The 20,960-nt window shown below is 43.3% G+C and overlaps 1 protein-coding gene across 1 annotated transcript in view; it reads left to right on the forward strand.

Annotated features, from left to right (window-relative positions):
• Positions 1-20,475, forward strand: part of SWT1 (SWT1 RNA endoribonuclease homolog) — a 49,191-nt gene extending 28,716 nt beyond the window's left edge. Inside the window, exons 14-18 of the mRNA XM_056844717.1 lie at positions 881-1,065; positions 3,195-3,326; positions 12,175-12,241; positions 16,270-16,334; positions 20,354-20,475. Coding sequence (XP_056700695.1) covers positions 881-1,065; positions 3,195-3,326; positions 12,175-12,241; positions 16,270-16,334; positions 20,354-20,459 — 555 coding nt within the window. The 3' untranslated portion in view covers positions 20,460-20,475. The remainder of the gene's footprint in view (positions 1-880; positions 1,066-3,194; positions 3,327-12,174; positions 12,242-16,269; positions 16,335-20,353) is intronic.
• The last annotated feature ends 485 nt before the right edge of the window (positions 20,476-20,960 follow it).

The raw sequence follows: 20,960 nt of genomic DNA on the forward strand, positions 1-20,960 counted from the left end.
GAGCTGGGAATGGGGTGGGGTGAGTGAGGAGGAGTGGCCTTTTCCTCAGCTCTCTCAGGCCTTGGCTAAAGTGGGGGAAATCCTCCTCCAGAGGTTCACCTAAAATGAAGCAAAGGGGGCTGCTAGCTGTGGCATTATGTGCTGCTCTCTTTGAGTACCTCTGATCTGCTGACAATTGCCCCAGGCAGATGGGCTGAAGAAAAGCAGGCAGGCCATGCTTATTGCACTACTATGGGAGGCTTCTTGGATGCTGCCATCTGCACTCCTGGATGGGACATTTTTAGCTTTGGTTGCAATAAAATTATTGCCAGGTTCCTACGTGACTGTAATTCTTTATGAAGTTTGTGGAGTTTGCTGGAGCCTCTCCTCATTCTCTGCATCCCCCCCCCCCCCCGCTACATCGGGGGTGGAAATTACTTTATTTATCCCCCCTTTTTTTACCTCTAGCTGCTTTGTCAGTTACTTAAAACCAACAGTAATAAACCCTTCACAAGCAATGTGTAAGAGGGTGCTTGGAGGTTTGTAGCTCCTTTGAAAAGTGCAACTCTTTCAAATACCAGCTGAGTGTAAATGTGTTAACTTTGTGGCATGTGTGTGATATTTTAAATATTAAGGAAAGCTCATGTTGTAGTAGCTGCTTCATAACTATAAATAGATACACATCTTTCCCCCTTGACTAACAGAAGTTAGTGCTTCATAAAAGTCTTATTTTTTATTTTAAAAATGGGCTATTCTTGACATGCATTAGTCAAGTATTGGGTGAAAGCCTTTCTTTCAAAGCCCTTGCTTTGGATTTCTCTGCTGTTAGTTTAACCGTGGCAGTATTGTAAATCTCTTCAAACCCAGTACGTTTACTGCTTGCTTGTTCGTTTTTCCTGAGATTCAGTCAGGTACTGGACAGAATTCTTCAGACGCTGCCTGTGAAAAAATGGAAGATGTGACTTTAACTCAACACACCGAGGCAGGAGCCAAGTCACTGCCAACAGAGCCAACGGCTCAAGGAAATAGGCACCAAGAAATCTGGTCTGTCCTTGAAAGTGTCTGGAATACAATCAACCTATACAGGTAATAAACCCTTTTTTCTCCCAGTGACCATGGACCTGGCATTTTTTAAGCTTACCTTTTAGCAGGCTAGTTGGATTACAGCAACACACCTAAACCTTGCTTTTGTGCCCCTCTCAAATTTTCCGCAGGTCAGTATTTAGCATGTAAGCTTCTCGTTGAAGAGTCCTGTTGGTTAATTCGTTGAGATTTTTTTTTGTTATGCCTCTGTCCTTCTGTAAGGTGCTGTATGCACCAATAGTGTTGTGTAAATAATATTTCTGCATGCAGTAGCAACACCAGCAGACTGAAAATAATTTTAAGTAGGGATAGACACCATCATCTGAGATTGGAGCTGTTCCTAACCACTTGGTGTCACGGTATGCTTGTTCTAATTTTGCACAACCTTCTCTACTTTGCATGCCTAAGAGCTGTTTCTCCCATAATGTATATCTACCTGAGCATACAGAATGCTGTAGCAAACCTTTCATTTGCTGGCTTTACCTATGTGATTGCAAGCCCTATTAACATTGACATTTAAGGTGTACAATGCAAAATGTCTTACAGTTGCTGAATGGACCAAAAGGGTTTTGCTGGGAGACAGCTCACCAATCACCACCCAGGTTGCAGAATATTATGCAGTAGCAATGAAGCTACGTTGCCTTAATGTACTTCCTTAATCTGTGGAAACGTAAAATTGGGTGATTCCTAATTTTGTTGGCCTTGGCTATAAATATCTACTCTGTATGGCCAGTTTCTGTTTTACCTGTTTTATCTGGCATATTAGCCGCAAATAAAATTTATTTATATTATTTATCTATTTATCTTACAGTCGATTCCAGACTAGAGACGTAAAATTTCTGGAAATTTTGAAGCCATGGGAAAAACTTGTTTCTTGCATTCCCCCCCCCCCCCAGGAAAATGTGAAATACATTCAATACTTGCTTTCCTATCAAGCCTAAAATAATTTTACTGTTTTAACAACAGAAAATGCATCATTTATAACTTACTTAGCATATAAAATTGCAATATTTGAAATATTTATGGAGAATTTTAAAGTTCTAAATACCTTACAGCACAATCCTAAGGGGGGTATTGACGGTGGGCTCGGGGACAGTGCAGCTGTTTTGCTTGCCGAGCAACTTGGTGGTCTGGTGCAGAAGGAGGAAATGTGGTCTGGTGCAAAAGGGGGAAGAGTGTGATGCTGTCCTTGATGAGAGCCAGGGCCTTTTCAGCCCTGACACCGGCCTGGTAGAATGTTCTGTCTTGTGACATCAGGGCCCTGTGCGATCTTAAAGAGTTCCGCAGGGCCTGTAAGACAGAGCTATTCCTCCAGGCCTATGGCTGAGGACAGCCGCGAATATCATCTGCTGGCCTCCCTATTCTCCCCCTCCTGTTATATTATTAATGTCAACAGAAGGGAAACCTGCTGCAAATATCCGGCTGCACAAGTAGTGGTTAGGCGCCATCTGTAACTTTGTATTTTTTAAGTTTTAATTGGGATTTTATTGTTTTAAATTTAGTTTTTGTGGTTAATTTTATTATCGTTGTATTAATGCTTTGTATGATGTTACCCGCTGTTAGCCAGCTTCGACCGGGGAGGGCAGGCTATAAATCACTAAATAAATGTTTCCCTGAAACCCCGTGTAACTGCCCCATTTAATTACACGGGGCTGCGTCATGGTTTTTGCAGGCTCAAGTTTGCGGTAGCCCCATCTTTAAAAAATGGGCTGCTCTGAGAAATGAGGACTGTGACATCTTCACCCACTTTTCAGAAACAGGCATAAAGCAGAGCTTTTAAAGACAGCTTTTGTTTTAATTGGTTAGATTTTTTAAAATTCTCATTTGTGGTGGTGGTTTTGGGTTGGGGTTTATGATGATATTGGCTGTGTCTTATATGGGAACTGCTTTGAGGTGTATGGAAAAGCAGCCTACAAATACCTTGAATAAACAACCACAAGATAAAATTGTCGAAGAAGCAGCCCTACGGTGACTGCAGCAGTAAACTAATTCACCAGAACATTAATGGAAGATGAACTGCTGGCCTTTGTCAGCAAGTGAAACAGGCTTGTCTGTCTCCTTCCCTCCCTACCTCTGTCTATATGTAGTACCTTGCCTCTTCAAAATCAATCTCACCCTGTTTCCTTCCTTAGGCTTGAAGTTTTCCAGAAGCTGGATCTCAGTGCAATAGACACCGCTCAGTACAGGTCATTGTTCAAAGAAGCTTTCTTAGGTCTGCAGAAATTAATGGCAGCTGTGAGTGAAATTCTTGCAGGAATCCAGCAGTAAGTGTGTGTGTGTGTTATGTGTGGGTACATAAAATGAGCATAGTGGAATGCTTGCTGAGGTTCAGTATAGCAGTGTCACAGTTATGTGTTGGTGCTTGTGGTGATGGGTTAATTTCAGTCATCTGAAATATTTGTTGTCCTATTATGGTTTGTTGGCTAGCAACTATCTGCTTTTCAGTGCTGGTCCTTGGCCTTTGCCATAAAAGGAACTTCACTGTAATGCAGAGGAACTAGTGTTTCTGCAGGAAGGTGTGATGTGCCTAAGGTTAATGTTCTTTCTCTGAGGGGGAGGGCATCTTCTAGCTTGGGTGTTTCCTGCTCATTGCTTAGGGAGGCAGGACTGAAAACATCAGCTTCCTGTTGAAGCAGTCTCTGCTGTTCAGTGAATAAGCTTCTAGAATGAATCCCTTCCTAAGAAGTGATATTTTATCTTACTTAGCTTAAACACCTACTATAAGCAGGACACAACTTATTTGAACTTAGACAAAGTTCTTTTTATTGTAATAGTTTCAAACAGAATATATGAACTAGAAGAATATATAAAATTTAAAAATAATGTAACAAAATACAAACAAGTTCCAAGTCAAATAAGATAGTTTGACAGATCTGATTCAAATGCCTGTTACAAAGTGTAAGATATTAATCATCCATACTTACCAATAAGTGGGTTTTCGAGACTCTGTAATCTAACACAATAGATTAGAGAAGCCTGCCTATTATGGTTTCTGTATCTATCTATATATGTGTGTGTGTTATATAATTAATTAAATGATAAAAGTTAGGACCTAACATCTAAAAACAGGACAAGCCTCCTTATCTCAGGCTGACCGTTTATTTTCTTATTTGTGAGAATGGAACAGGTCTTATTCTGGTATTGACTCCGACCAGTTTAGAGATAAGAACTATGAACTGTGTTGTTATGCTTTGATGTAACTTATTGGCTGAAAGCCCAGTTGAGGAGGTACCTTATATTAAATCATTAGTACAGGGTATCAGACAAGACTTAAATGAGGAAATGTTTTCTCCTATCATTAAAAGATGAGGACATACCTTCCAAAATCAAACTGAGTTAAGAATGCTGAATATATGCATAAAAATCCTCATTGTGCTTATCTGGTGAAAGAAATACAGAGCAGGTGCAGAGAATAAACGGCTTTCATATCTCTAGGCCTGTGACACTGTCTCCTAGGTGGGAAACTCCCCTTTCCTTCAGTTCTTTTCCTGCTTCACTAGGGAGAGGACACAGTAGTTTGCTCCACAGCTAACTTTGACTATGACTCACACCTTTCCCCCCTCTTTGTTACCCTTTCTCTATTTCTCTCAAACTCTGCTCACCCTGCTCTCCCCTCTATTTTCCTCCTAATCCTGCTGGGAAGGGAAATTCAAGATGGTGGCCAGCCAAGAGAGTGACGCCGACAAGTTCTTCACCCAGGGAGACCAGGTGGCAGGTCTCCTCTCACACACAGATCAAGGCTGTGGAGAACTGGGAGGAAATGAAGGGGAGAAGCGGCAGCCGCTAAAAAGGGAGCAGCAAGTCATAGAGGCCTCCAGCAGCCACAGCCAAAAGGAGGTAAAAATGGGGGAGGACAAGCAGGCATGGAAAGGCCACTCAAGACCCTCACATTGGAGAATCTCTGTCTGGAGCAGACTTCGCTGAGGGGTAATACATCTACCTCTTGCGTCCACCCTGGGTTGGGCCAAACCAGCTTTCTGAACAAGCTGGCGGAGATGGTTCGGAGTGCCTTTAGGGAGGGGTTGCAAATGTTTTGGCCGCCCTCTCTGGCTCCATCTCTTTGGGGTTTTATAAGAACATAAGAACATAAGAAAGGCCCTGCCGAATCAGGCCAAGGCCCATCCAGTCTGGCAGTCTGTTCACACAGTGGCCAACCAGGTGCCTCCAGGAAGCCCCCAAGCAAGCAAGACTGCGGCAGCATTTATCCTGCCTGTGCTCCACAGCACCTACCATAGTGGGCCTGGCTCCTCTGATCCTGGAGAGAACAGGTCTGCAACGGGACTAGGTTCACAGGGTTCATACCAATGCTGTCCCCATAATGAACCAATTCTCCAGGCCTGCCTGGGGGAGTCACAGGAGTCCAACCTGGGGGGTGTTCGAAGGCAATGGCCCCCTGCTGAGGCAATGCACACCATTCCCACAGATGCGCAGTATACCCAATCACAGGAAAGTGCGCCACACAACTCCCTGATGCCCAAGGAGGGGGATAGGGAGGAGGGAGAATTCTCCTCAGAGAAAGAGGAACCCCCAGTGGAGGAGCAGCAGAATAGGCTCCTTAATGGAGAGGACTACCAGTCTCTCCTGGCCAAGGCAATCCAGGCCTTAGATCTCACAGAAGACCTCGACTCAGGCGAGGAGCCAGCTGGCCAAAAGGGCCACAATGAATGCTCAGTGCCCTTCCCAGAGTATTTTGCGACTCGGGTTAAAGCAGAATGGGGAAAAAACCATGTCCAATAGGCAATTTTCAGGTTCCACCAGGAAGCTGTGTGAGATGCTACAATTACCTTTGGTCGACACTCCAGTAGCGGCTCTGCAAACCTCTGACCTAGTCTCTGAGGATGGCATGGGGTCAATCCGGAATCCTCTAGACAGGAAGGCTGACTTTGGCACCAAAAGAACCCATGAGGTGGCCGCCCTAGCGGTTAGTGCCATGGTAACCAACTCTCTGATCGCCAGGGATGCTTTACATGGGGGCGCAAGCTAGTACAATTGATCCCACCTGAAAACGGGAGCTTTAGAAGGTGCCATTAGAATGCTGAAGGCGGTCACCTTCATGGCAGATGTATTTGCAGCCAAATCCATGGCCTCTAATGTGGCCACCCGAAGGACCCTATGGTTAAGAACCTGGCAGACAGCTCCGCACTCATGCTCTAACCGTTTCAGGGGGGCCGTCTCTTTGGGGACAAACTAGATAAGATATTTTCAGGATGATAAGAAAAGAGGAGGACTTGCACTTACCTAACCTAAAGCTATATTACCATGCCTCTTGCTTGGTCTGGATAACAGATTGGATCAAATACCCCATTGACAGAAGATTGTCATTAGAAAAAGCAGATCTTCTAGTTGGATTTCATAGCTTGCTTTGGTCTTCAAAAATATATAAAACTCTATCTACAATCAAATTGAGCTCTCAAGAATGTAATGTGAAGCCTGCACTTTTAAAAGTATGGAATAAGTATTTAAAAAGTATAAGTCCATCCCCACTCACCATGATGTCACAGCCAGATCGCCCTCACATCCACACCATGATGTCTCCTCTTGAAGCTTACTACAATCCATCTATTTGGAAATGTTATAAATATCTCACCTATCAAGATCTTATCGATGAATTTGGAGAAATCAAACAATTATCAACTTTAAAAAAGAGAACAAGGACTTAAATTGGTTAACATATCTACAATTAAGATCAAGACTGTCTCAAAACAGGTGCTCTTAGGGCACAAACAGACTTTGAAACTATCATAATGACACATCAAGACCACCTGTTTGGGAGAATCTTCAAGCTACTTCTGAAATGGAACAAGTAAAGACAAACATGATCAAGTGGATGCAGAATTTTGGAGAAATTATTCCAATGGAAAAATGAGAATCGTTATTACCAAAGAGTTAAAATTTACACCCAATCAAGATATAAGCAAAAATTGGTATAAGATGTTTTATAGACGTAATTTTTTTGGAGTAAGATGCCAAGTTACAACTTTAATTGGCCTGAAGTTACAACTTTATTGGAGAAATCTGCATCATGAACTCCAAAAACCATGCCAATTGAAATTCACTTTAGATCCAAAAAACATGTTGTTAGGTGTCATTCCACTGGAATTATCAGTGCAATATAAAGACCTGTTTAAATATGCTACAACTGCTGCGAGAACTGTTTTAGCAATAAAATGGAAGCAGGCCACGCTTCTTGACATGGAAGAATGGAAAGAAAAACATTTTTGAATATTCAATTATGGCTAAAATGACCAATCTGGCAAATAATTATCAGAATTATGAATTATCCCATGAAAAATGGAAACTATTTTATCAGTATGTTAGGGTTTGAAAACAAGACTAAGTAATAGAAAAGTAGATGGTAGTTGGTCATAATGACTATCAGGTTATGAAAAACATTATTAATTATATTCATAAGCCAGGAAAGTAACTCTGATTCTGTAACCATGCAAACGTGTATGACAATGTAATACTGTATTTGTATTGCCAATTTCCCCCTCCTTCGCTTTATTTCTGTACCCTTTTCCTAATAAATAATAATAAAAACACTAGATAAGATATTGGTGGAAATGAAAGAGAAGAAGAAGTCCATGCCTAAATACCTCCGTAGGGATAGCAGGCGTTCTTTAGTTCCTTTTATACACTGCCCCATTACCGGTTGGAACAGAGGAAGCCTCAGTGGCAGAGCAACAGCAGAGGCTCTTTTTAGAGAGGGACAAATTTTCCAGACCCTTACAGTTCCACCACCATGTAGACAGGAACAAAAAGCCCTTCAGACAGGAGAAACAGTGACGCTAGGTCACATGTGGTGGGGGGATGGCTACAACTTATTCCAGGACTAGTGGTCCCTATCTCACCCAGACTCATGGGTCCTACAAATAATACAATACAGCTATAGAATTTCACACACTCCCCTGGACAGATTTGTTTCTTCCCTCAGATTGTTCAGGACAGAGCAGCATGCAAGGATCTTGGATGCGATATCACATCTAATCCAGATTCAAGCCATAGAAGAGGTTGAGCCATCAGAACGCTTCTCAGGAGTCTACTCCATCATTTTCACCATTCCAAAAAAGAATGGGGACTGGAGGGCGATCCTGGACCTCAAGTACATCAACAAGTTCATCATTCAAGAACACTTCAGGGTTGAAACACTGTGTTCCCTCACAGAAGCTCTGTGTCCAGGCACCTTCCTGTCCTCTGACAGAAGCATACCTGCATGTTCCAGTAGTCAAGGGCCATCACAAGTTCCTTCAATTCAGCTACATGGACAAGCGTTACCAGTTCCAGGCACACCCCTTTGGCCTAGCATTCGCCCCGAGGGTCTTCACCAAGGTGCTGGTGATGCTGGTAGCATTGGCACATCAAAGAGTGATTCAAATACACCTGTATCTCATTGACATCCTGGTTTGTGCACTCTCCAAGCACCTAGAGGTGAGTAACACAAACCAAGTGGTCCAGATCTTGCAAGACCACGGTTACTTAGTCAGCACGGAAAAGAGCCACCTGAACCCATTACAGTGTCTGCAGCACCTGGGAGTGATTATAGATACTGGCCTGAATAAGATTTTCCTTCCCAAGGACAAAGGGACACTTAACATCCAAGCAGACTGGCTGAGCCATCGAGCATCGACGAGAACAAGTGGGCAATCAAAAGAGAACTGTTTCAGATTATTACAGAAAGGTTCGGCATGCCCACAGTGGACCTGTTTGCATCAGCGGATAATTGTCAGTTCCAAATATTCTTTAGCAGGTACCGTCACCCATCAGCAGGACAGACCAACACACTCAACTCCAGATGGCCCCAGGGCCACCATCCTGAGGGTGATCAGAAAGATACAACAAGAAAAAGCATCAGTTATCCTCATAGTTCCCGAATGACCCAGGAGGCCATGGTTTGCATCCCTGATGGAAATGTCGATGCAGAAGCCATGGCAACTACCAGTATCTTCGGACATGCATCACTGGGGCCCAGGCTGGCATCCAGACCCAGGCTGGCTGTGTCTGACTATCTTGGCATTGAAAGGAGATGGCTCCTTGACCTCAGATATGACCCAGAGGTAGCTGAAACCATCCTAGCCTCCAGAAGAATGTCCACTAGGAGGAACTACAATACCTCCTGGAAGGCCTTGGTCCAGTGGTGCTGGCGAAAGGGTGTGGACCCACTGAATCCTACTACAGGACAACCCCTAGCCTTTTTGCAAGATGGGCTAAGACAAAACCTGAAGGACCCCAACCTGTGTAGGCAGGTGGTGGCTATTTCCACAGTGGTTCCCGTTATCTCTGGCTTCATACTCACAAGGCACCCTCACATTAGATCCTTTCTGAGGGTCATATCACAGCTTAACCCCCCCCCTTCAAGCCACTCAGATAAATTCCCTTAGGTGGATGCGCATGAAGGTGCTGTTTCTCATGGCAGTGACATCAGCTAGAAGGGTGTCTGAGTTGGGAGCTCTGTCAGTCAATAAGGGGCTCTGCATTTTCCACAAAGACAAGGTCGTCCTTTGTCCCAACCCCACCTTCGTGCCCAAGGTAAACTCCTCCTTTCACTGTTCACAGGAGATTCACTTGCCCTCCTTCTGCTCTCAGCCAATCCATCATAGAGAAAAGCAGTGGCCCACGTTAGATCTTAAGAGAGCACTGAGGAGCCACATTTGTCGGACTGAGTCCTTAAGAAAGTCTGATGCACTTTTCATATCCTTGGCTGCTCCAAATGGGTAAAGACATGTCCAGGGTGGCAATCAGCCACACCATCAAGCTCTGCATAGAACAGGCCTACTTTTTCTAGCAATGTTCCAGTCCAAGGGGCATCACCACACATTCGATCAGGAGCACAGCAACATCAGCGGCCTTTGACATGCAAGCATCGGTCAAACAGATCTGCAAGGCTGTCACATGGTCTTCAATTTCAATTTTCATGAGACATTACAAGTTAAATGTCTTTTTTCTCTGCAGACTCAGCCTTTGGCTGAAGGGTGCTACAGCAGGTCCTGGATGATGAATGAGACCCACCCAAGTAAATAAGAAGCTTTTAGAAGTCTCAAGCAAGAAGATGCCCTCCCCCTCAGAGCGAGAAAGGAACCTTGATTACTTACTGTGAAGGTCCCTTCTGTTCTGAGGTATGGACGACATCTTACCTGCCCAAGAAGAAGCAAATTCCAAGGATTTGACATGATGACTACCAAAAAAACCCCACACCACCAACAATAAAAACCTTATAAAAACCACCACAGTAGCAAGAGAAGAACAGATGAGAGAAGAAGCGGAGTGGCCACAGGCAACAATAGAAAGAATTCCATGCTTCTGGTTTACCAGTTGCATTGTCCTTTCACACCTATTGCTGTTCCTTTAATGGTTTACTACCGCGTTGACTGTCTTCTAGTTATTTGTCCTGTCCTATAGCTCAGAAAGTCTCCAAACTGAAGGAAAGGGGAGTTCCCCACCTAGGAGACAGGAAGTCAACGTTTTCAGTCCTGCCTCCCTAAGCAATGAGCAGGAAACACCCAAGCTAGAAGATGCCCTCCATACCTCAGAGCAGAAAGGACCTTCACGGTAAGTATCCACGGTTCTGTTTTGTATCAAATATAAACAGATGCCTTCTAATACAAACTCTGTTGGCAACAGTTACTGGGCCAGCGCAGTTTTTATTGTCACAGGTCTGGCTGTTTGGTGGCGTGATAGGCCCAGCTAGAATTAAAAATTTGGGTCAGAACTGATGCAATGTTTTGCATTGCAGGGGTAAGCGTTCATCAATCTGAGCTCATCTTCATCACATCTGGTTCATGAAAGCTTATGCCGGAATAAATTTCCTTAGTTTTTAATGGTGCTTACTGGAATCCTCTTTTATTTTGCTGGATGATGACTAACCTGGCTACCCATATGGTATTACCTTTTTAAAAAGAATTGTTCTTTGTAGATTAATGGAACATAAATGTCTGCTGCCATCTAATGGCAATTTAGGGCGACAGTAGAAAAATATCAGAGTGTGGCTTTTCCCTTTGACCAGTCTATTCCTTAATTGAAATAAAAATAGGCTTTATGTTGGATTGTGCAATTTAAGCATAGAAATGTTTGAGCAGACTGCTGACGAGGAGTCTACAATAAGGAAGAAATGGTTTCCACTAGTACCTATTGGTGATGGACTGCTGTAGATTTTCCTTGCCTATAAGGCCCGGTGAGAAAGGTGGACTATTAACAACGTTAATAGAATATAAATTCTACCCCCAGAATTCTGTTTACTGATCTCCAAAATGCATGCACATTTGCATATCATGTACAAATTGGTTCCATTTGCACTTTTTTTCTGAAGTTTGTCATTTTTGTAGAATTTAGAATGTTCAAATGAATGAATATTTGTGCAAGTGGCAGTTTGGCATCAAGAAGAGAAGTATGGATAGAACTGAATTATATAAGGGTTGAACTAATACCTTTGTATGGCTAAGAAGCCAAACACTGAAGCATATTAACGAAATTTCAGTGCAATACTTGGGATTTCCCTGTCCCTCTTCCTAAAGAGTTGAAAATAGTAAAGTTTGCTCACAAAAAGAGCCATGCTGGATGAATGGTTATGACATTGGAGCTGCAATGCAAGCGGGGTTGCATGTACATGCTGAAATCCTACTCATAACGTATCCGTCACTGCATTCTTTGACAGATTTCGGTTGGAGTACAGTTTTCACTGTAAGTTATGTTGGAGACTGAAACTGCTCCAGCAGAAAAACTAGTGTATTAAAGTTCTCATCGTATCTGGGTTCTCTTACTCCACCCCCTTGCATATATAAAGGAAGTCTGTTCTCAATCCTTTGAGTGGAAATAGCCTCAAACTCTCACATACTTAAAGTGGCTCAAGGAATGTGCAAGGAAATGTCTAACACAAGCATGGATTCCTGCCATTAGGCCTTACTGTGGTTAACATTCCTTGAGCTATGCATTCATTCCCTTCAGAAATGCAAACTCTTTCAGTTCTTTTCCTCTTTTCTCCTATTCTTTTCACATGCTAATATCACTATCATTCTTAATATTTAGTCTAAATGCTAACTTGAACTCTATGAATATTTGCATTAAAATACTTTTAATGAGGAGTTTTGATGCCTATTTTTTATCTCCCCCCCCCCCCAGAGTTTTAATGCCAAACAGTAGCTTTCAGGATATCTGGACACTCTATAACTTCTTAACTGAAAACAAGGTGGGTTAATTTTTCAAAATATTTGATTGGCAGTATTTTTATTCTATATGTGCATGCTGAGGAGAAGGGATCAGAAAACTTCCACACAACTCAGAAACTTGAAATGTGGAACAGATACTTGGATTTTGAGAGAGTGCCCCAAAACTTGAGATTTGAATATGTCTTCCTTGAAAAGGGGAACATTAAGTGGGCCCCCAAAACAGCTGAGGGGTTGACACACTAGTTAGACCAGGAGTGTCGAACTCATTTGTTATGGCTGGACATGACATAAATGTCACTTGGTCGGGCTGGGCCGGGCCATGCCTTGCCAGCCCAGATCGGGGACTGGGGGTGGGTGGCAGCCCAGATCGAGGGGGGGTGCTGCCATGGCTGGCTTGTGGGCTGGATAAGAGCTCTCAAGGAGCTGAATCCAGCCCATGGGCCGTATGTTTGACACCCCTGAGTTAGACAGTTGAAACTTTAGAAATCTGCTTACAGTATTAATCTAGCACACCAGCTGCTGAAGTCTGACTGATTCAGGCAGAGTTGTGTGGGGAGGGAGGATTCAGTCAACTTTTAAGATCAGTTGACAAGGCTTAATGGTATTGCCACAATAGATATCAACATGAGACAACATGTTGGCATGTGGGTGTTCTATTGCCTCTTTACACTCTTGAATCAGTCTTGGGATTTCCAGTAGAAGTCAGGAAGCATTTGCATCTCCACTTATTGGCTGAAAGAATATTTACACTGCCTTTCAGTCCAAAGACTTCTGAGGCAGCTGGATCTATCCTGGAACTGAACTTGAATCCATGCTTGTTGAATACAAACTGAACTTGTGTTTTTATTGAATTATTTTATAATTTTAAATGTTATTGTTAATTGTTTTAATGTTTTTATGTGATCTGCCTAAATGACTCTGAGTGGAAAGGCGGCAACTTTTAATAAATAAAATAAAAATAAGTATATAATAATTACATAATCTATAGTACTGCCAGTTATACTTGTTGGCTAGCAACTAGTTCTTCCTCTTATAGACTTCCACAGAGAAATCTAGAGCAACTAGCCTGGTTTCATTAGCTAATGGGTACAAAAGAGCTAGTGTGGCTCCTTATATTTTCTTTCTTTCTTTAGAAAACTTATACCTCGCCTTTCTGCCCACCAAGGTGGCTGACACATTAAAAACATGGATAATAAAAGCATCTTAAAAACTATTAAAGCCAAACCAAATACATCATTAAAACAATTAAACCAAGCCTAAAATACACTTATGAAAACATAAAAACAACAATTAAAACATAGGGCGGGAAGGAGGGCTCATTACCATGGAATGTGTTTACGGCTACTAGTTAAGACTGCTTAAAAAGGGGTGCAATAAATAAATGGAGGATAGGTCAATCTGTAATTGTTGGTGAAATGGGTCCTCCATATTTAGAGACATTACTTTTCTTTGGTCTTTGTACCATCATGTGGGCCTTTTGATGCAGCTTGTTGGAAAAGGGATGCTGGAGTAGATGGACTATCAGGGCTTCTCTTATTCCCCCCCCCCTTTATGGTTTAATATTTGTTAGTTGATCACAACAGAGAGAAATACCAGTAATTCAAAGCAGCTTATCAGAAACAAAATGAAGAAAATATTTTCAGGAGACAATGGCAGTTAACTATTGGCAGAGCTAGCACGTGTGCAAACAAATCACAGCCTTGTATATTGGGCCTGGAGAGCCCTGTGGGGCAGAGTGGTAAGCTGCAGTACTGCAGTCAAAGCTCTGCTCACGACTAGGGTCATGCAAAATAAATAAATAAATAAACCCCTGGTAAATTTCAGGTTCGGGTTTATTGGGCCCATTTTTTTTCTGTAAACCTGGAATAAGCCGAATACTCATACAGATAAAGGAATATTTTGGCTTTGTTTCTGAGTTTATTGAAAAAATTCGGGTCCATTATAGCCTATGGGGATTTTTTTCGAAGCTCCTGTGGGGGCATTTTTGAAGGTCACCAAATTTGCAGCATAGCTGCAAGGGACTCCTTAGACGGACACCAAAGTTTGGTGAACATTGGGACGGGGGTCCAATTTTATGGTCCTGCAAAGGGGTCACCCCATCCTCCAGGTATTTGCAAGCCAAGCTGTCCATTGGTTTTCAGGTTCAGAAGTTCAGTGTAGCTGAGGACTGGCAGAAAGATCCAATTGGCAGGCTGGCACCTCAAAGTCTGGGGGCTCCGTTTGAATCTGGGGCGCATAGCATGATGTCCATGCAAATTAGCTTCCAAACAGAGGGAAATGGCATGGCTTAATTGCAAGAAAAATAAGGCACGGAAAACATTTGGTGGCAAGTGACATCCTGTGAAGAGTCCTTTCTTAGAGTCATCAAAAATCTGATTTCAGGAGATGGGCATGGTGCGGGGAACCGAAGCCTCTACTCTGGGTGACCTTCAGTTTCAGATCAGGTTTTCAGGAGTGTGATACAGAGCCAGCCAAAGTCATGACCAGGGCAGCTCTTGTGAAGAAGAGGCAAACCACCCCTTAAACATAGTTTGCCTAGTAAATGTTGTGATGTGACATCACCCCATGGTTCAATAATGACCCGGTGTTTACACAGGATCTTACCTTTACATAGTGAGGGCTAGGAGCTAATTGATGAAATTTACTAGCGTGAAATTGTAATCCTCTACATTATTTAAAACTGGACGTGTAATCCTTTGTTCTGCTTGGGAAAGCTTTGAAGTTATCAAAGATTTATTCAAATTTCTCAGGCGCGTGCTAGTTTTGTTGAAAGGACAAAGCTCATTGTTGCCTACATTGGTCATGTAAGCATGCACAGAAATATTGGAATATGGTGGCTGATACAATTTTAAAGGTCTTGAGAGTAGTACTACCCAAGGCCCCTGAGACTGAATTATGTTAATGTGCTAGATGCATCAATACAAGAAGTGATTAAATACTTATTAACAGCTGCAAGGCTGGTCTTGGCTCATTTTTGTAATTCAAAGTATCTTCCAAGCAAAAGGGATTAGTTAAGGAAAGCTTGGGAGACAGTGAAGTTAGTTAGGCTTTCTGCTTTGGTTAACAAGAAAGAAATTTAAAATTGGGAAGTAAATACCTATCTCCCGTATTCTTTGGAGGAGGACATTAGAATTAAATTGGTATAAAACAAATTAAATTTTGTAATATAGGCAAATCTTGTGGTGTGTGTGTACTGAATTGGAAGCTAAGCTAGTTCACATCAAATAAGCATTTCTACCAATGTCCTTTTCTTCCTCTGGCAGGAGGACCACGCAGGTAGCGGGTGTGCACAATTTTTTTCCGGTATTTTTTGGGTTTCGGTTTATCAAACCAGGACATTTTTGAAAAATCGGAAAACCCAGATGTTTTGAAAATTTTCAGGGTAATAAATCTGAACCCGAAAAAGATCGAAACCCCACCCTCTGCACTTTTCAGATCCACCCTGCCAGCCTTCTCCTGGGTCCAGAGAAGGCCAGGGGGGTGGATCTGAAAGCAATCCAGGCTGTGTCCAGCCCCATCTTCAGTGTGCTTTGGCGCAGCAGCAGAGCTTGCACTGGACCCAGCCTGGATTGCTTTCAGAGAACTCCCAGCCAGCCACGCCCCTGGTTTGTTTCGGCTGGGCGGCAGAGCTCTCTGCTGCCAGCCCTGCCTCCAGTCCTTCAGCGTGGCAGCAGAGTCAAAACTAAATGCAGGTAAGGGATGAGGGGGGGAGGGAGAGGGAGGCTAATAAATGGCAGCGGGGCCATAGCGGCCCTGAATAATGCAGAGTTTGGCATTATTTGGGATACACCTTTTCAGCCCCCATTTTCATTGCCACCATTTTTTTTTGCTGGTAACCCAGGGGAAAGAAAGCTAATTCTCCCCTACTCTATTTCCTGTTGGAAAGTGACTTTTAGTACAACCCTCTTTTCAATAAAAGACATCCGAAGCAGTCCCTGACTTTTTTTCTTTTTAACCAAGATGAATGTGTCCCATTAAGCAATATCAGCCATTTGAGATGTTGAAATGCTTGGAAAGCGTCACTGTTGTCTCCCCCCCCCCTCCTTAGGTCAACAGTAGCATAACATTTACTGCTGAAGAGTTCTATGACTGTGTTTCCCAGGGGATGTACAGGTAACATTTTTTAAACATCTGTAGCTGCTTTCCTCTTTATTACCTCAACATTTTGAAGTGGCAGCTTAATGATTTGTGTGCATGCATGCACACAGGTGAGTTTTGGAGCTTCTGCTTGCCCTGTGAAGTGCATGAATTCACTAGAGTAAATGAACCAATTTTCCTGTGATGCCAGAGTGCTCTTTCAAAAGACTTCGTTTAAATTTTTGTGAAACATAGGCTATGTCAGACCTTTTTGTTATCTTGCCATCAAGCAGTTAATTAGTCTTCCAGTCTTTGAAGTAGGTTAGAATTAATTAGGAGACATGTTAAATATAAATGCCTTTGTACAGCATGGAAGTTTCTTGAGATTCTTTCAAACAGGCAGTCTGTTAGGCTGTGTTGTCAAACATTCGGCTTGCTTTCCAAGTTCAGGATTTGTATTGGCACCAGTCACCAAACATTCTATTGCTAGTTTTTTTTAGTACAGCTGCTCTGGAGTAGAAAACAGTGGGATATTAAGTTCAGAAGTGTAGGTTTTTGTTACTGTTGAAACTTGACCAGAAGATTTATGCATCAGGGGAGTAAACACTGGTTACTTAAAAAAACAAACTGTAACTCTTGTTCAATAAGTCATCTTCTGTGCAGGCACATATGGGAACTGCGCATGTGCAGGCCAGCCATGAAGATCGACTACAAAGCTTCTAGAAAGATTGGCTCAGAAAGAAACGCTCCCCCTCTCCTTCATGCACATTCCAGCCTTAATGGCTTTTCCAGCCCAAAGGGATACATGATGGAGGGGTGGGGGAGTACTCTTCCCTATGTTCTCCATTTGCCACTTCAGTGAAGCCACATACCTGAAGTGACAGCCCAATCGGAGGGGGAGTTGTGGCATGTTTGGACTTGTGTCTTGCATGATGACGAAGTAGTCCGATCCGTAGACTTCCTCTTCAGTGCCGAAGCAGATCCGCTGGTTGACTTGAGTGATGGTGGGTGAAGCACACACACTGAGGATAGTGTACGGTGGGGAGCAGCTCCTGCCAGAGGACCACACAGTGTGGCCAGAATATGGAGCCGAGAAATGGGACTCCTGAGAATGCTGCTCAGTATTTGATGGTATCGCCAGTACCTCGACAACATCATTCTCCGACAAAGAAAAGCGCATGTCTGGACCTGACAGGGAAAGTGTACAAAGCCTCCTCCGAGTAGACAAGCCTGGATTACTCTCGTGACAAGATGGACTGCAATCTCAATGGCAAGGGGGAGGAGAATCACTCCTGCGGTCTAGAGACTCCCAATGGCGACAAGGCAATGTGCAGCAATGAGGCAAAGAAGAGCGCCTATGAGGTGAGTCAGATTGGCACTGGGATGAGAAACAGTACCAAGTATCGCGTTGTTCAGCCGCGATCGGCACCAGTGTTGAGGTGATGGTGTATGCAGCCAAGAAGAACGGTGATCATGTTCAGACCACTTCAGGAAGGTAAGTAATATAGATGGAGACTGGTAAGTAATATAGAGGGGACTTCGAAGCCGAACAACTACGAGGGTCACCCAATGATGAAAGTTTGGAAGTGACCTGAGTGGTCCCAGACCATTTCGAAGTTGCAGACTTGTCCTCCGAAGAGAGTTTGGCTTAGGGGGTGTTGTGCTTTGATTTCTTCTTGGCCTTCTTTGTGAGAGGCTCTGAAGAGGCACACTGACCACCCGAAGCTTGCCCCTGAGGCTGAGTAGCCAGAGGAGGAGGAGGCACTGAGGGGACTGAGGGGGAACGAGGCCTCCTGGGATGCTCCTCTGGATGGTCCAGCTGGAAGGACTTATCATACAAGGAAGTCTTTAGCCTCGTGGCCATCTCCTGCCTGGCCTTGGGTGTGGCAAGCGTAGCAAGAAGCCATAACGTGGCCCTTACCCAGGCAGAGGAGGCAATCCTGGTGTTTGCTGTTAAATGCCATTGTTCTGTAGCCCTGGCATTTTTTGAACAATGAGTCGAAGCACAATCCAAATCACGAAAGCTGACAGCAAAGAGAAGAAATCACCTCAGAAAGTGACCGAGGCAAGAGAAGCTCAAAGTACATCCTCTCACCGTGGCAGCAGAAAGAGAACTGAAGAATGCTCCCCCACCCCTTCAACTTGTGTCCCTTTGGGCAGGAAAAGCCATTAAGGCTGGGTCACGCAGGGAGGGGAGCGGGGAGCACTGCTTTGGAGCCGATCTTTCTAGAAGCTTTGTAGTTACTCTCCATGGCTGTCCTGCACATACGCAGTTCCCATGTGGGACTGCACAGAAGCCACAAAGACGAAAAAGAAGAGTTGGTTTTTATATGCTGACTTTCTCTACCACTTAAGGGAGACTCAAACCGGCTTACAGTCACCTTCCCTTCCCCACAACAGACACCCTGTGAGGTAGGTGGGGCTGAGAGAGTGTGGCTAGCCCAAGGTCACCCAGCTGGCTTCGTGTGTAGGAGTGGCGAAACAAATCCAGTTCACCAGATTAGCATCCACCGCTCATGTGGAGGAGTGGGGAATCAAACCCGGTTCTCCAGATCAGAGTCCACTGCTCCAACATTTGTTCTGTGGCTGTTTCTTCTATGCATTTTTAGCGTATAGTGATGTAGTGGTTAAAGTGTCAGACTAGGATCTGGGAAACCCAGGTTCGAATCCCCACTCTTGCTGGGTGACCTTGGACCAGTCACACACTCTCAGCCTCGACCCTGGCTAGTATTTGGATGGGGGACCTCCAGTGAATACCAGGGACGTGAAGTGTGGAGGCAGGCAATGGCAAACCACCTCTGAATGTCTCTTGCCTTGAAACCCCTACGGGGTCGCCATAAGTCAGTTGTGACAAAAGTAAGAAGAAGAAGAAGAAGAAGGGAATACCATCATACCACTGATCAGCCAGTGTGGTATAGGGGTTAGAGTGCCAGACTAGGATGTGGGAGATCCAGGTTAAATCCTCACTCTGCCATGGAAGCTCCCTGGATTACCTTGGACCAGTCGCATACTATCAGCTTAACCTCCCTCACAGGTTTGGTTGGGATGATAAAATGGAGGTGAGGAGAAAGATGTAAACTATTTTGGGTCCTCATGCAGGGGGTGGGGGGAAGGTGAGGTATAAATGAAGTAAATAAAATCTCAGCATTTTCCCTCAAAATTCTGTCAAAGGACATGGCAGCAATATTTATTTTTAAGCAGACGCGGCACAGAGAACCAGAGTGACATAATGACAATATCGGAGTAAGACACTGCATTCGTATATCCACGCAACCATAGAGTAAACTGGGTGAAATTTGTCCAGTCACACACAGTATTCACTGGCCTACCTTGCAGGGTTCTTGAGAGGATAAAATAGAGGAGAGGGGAATAATGTATGCCGGCCTGAGCTCCTTTGAGGAAGGGTGGTGTAAAATTGTGATGGCTAGATGGAGCCCTACTCTGAAAGGAAGTCCTGTACTCCTTAATTCCAAGTATGTCACGAGAGTTGCCCTTACCCAGTGGGGAGGGAATGGCATTTTGTACATGTTTAGAGGTGATTCTAAATGAGTGTCTGGAAGAGGAGGTGTGGAACTATAAGGTCAAGAGTTACATACCTGCAACAGCAACTAACAATTACCTCTTACTTATTGTTGCTTTTAAATGTTCTCGTGGCTTTATCTTCATTTACAGTGAAGCCATGGTAAGCACAGAAAATGGTCCAAGGCATATTGTACACTATTTTGATTATTTCACAGGGTAGCCATATTAGTCTGCAGTAGAACCACTAGGTCTGAATCTAGTAGCGCTTTAGAGATCAGTGAGGTTTTTGGGATATGAGCTAGATTGTCTCAGATGAAGGGAGCTTTGACTCTTAAAATCTCATACCCCAAAAATCTTGTTGGGGTATTGGACACAACTCTAGTTACTTTGATTCATGAAATTAAGCGTATGTAATTGTAGACTTATCTCCTGATAGGAGTTAACTTTGAACCAAAAAAAAGTCAAATTGTTGTCACTCTTGAAAAAGCGCTATTTGCTTGGACTTGCAACTTTTCTTTTTTCACCCTTTCCAGGGAACGGTTGTCAATTGGTTGTAGCCAACTAGTTCAACTGGAACACGCTATTAAACAGTGCCACGAAGCTGTTGGTTTGGAAGCCAAAAACAGAGGATGGCTCTGATCCTGCAGTCATCTGAAGCTTAATGAAGGAACAGGTTTTTTTTCTGTTAGCCTAAGGCATATTTATGCATAATTCCTTGGGAATAAATCCAGTTGAATTTAGTGAGATTTATTTTCCTGAGTAAACATGCATAGGATTGCAGTCCCTTGCTTCAGAAAAAAAATTATATTTTTACAAAGATTTCTGCTTGATTTACAAGAGCAGCAGTAACTGATTTGTCTGGGGAACATTTGTTCAAGGAATTGATGCAAGAGTAAAAAGCTTCTATGCTTTTTGCACCTCTTAAAAATAATTTACTGTAAAAATGTTTAATTCAGCTTTTTGCTATTTATTGACACATTCACTGCTATTTTTTTTATTTGTAGCCTACACTAATCTGTACAAAGAAAAGTTTCTTATGACATTATCTCATATAAATAAAGGTAGACATGAGTTCTTGAGTTGGGCCAAACTTTCTTTTGATTCAGATCCATTGATTTCAATGGGAAAATTCAGCATGGG

This window comes from Euleptes europaea, chromosome 2, assembly GCF_029931775.1.
Source record: "Euleptes europaea isolate rEulEur1 chromosome 2, rEulEur1.hap1, whole genome shotgun sequence".
Taxonomy (NCBI): domain Eukaryota; kingdom Metazoa; phylum Chordata; class Lepidosauria; order Squamata; family Sphaerodactylidae; genus Euleptes; species Euleptes europaea.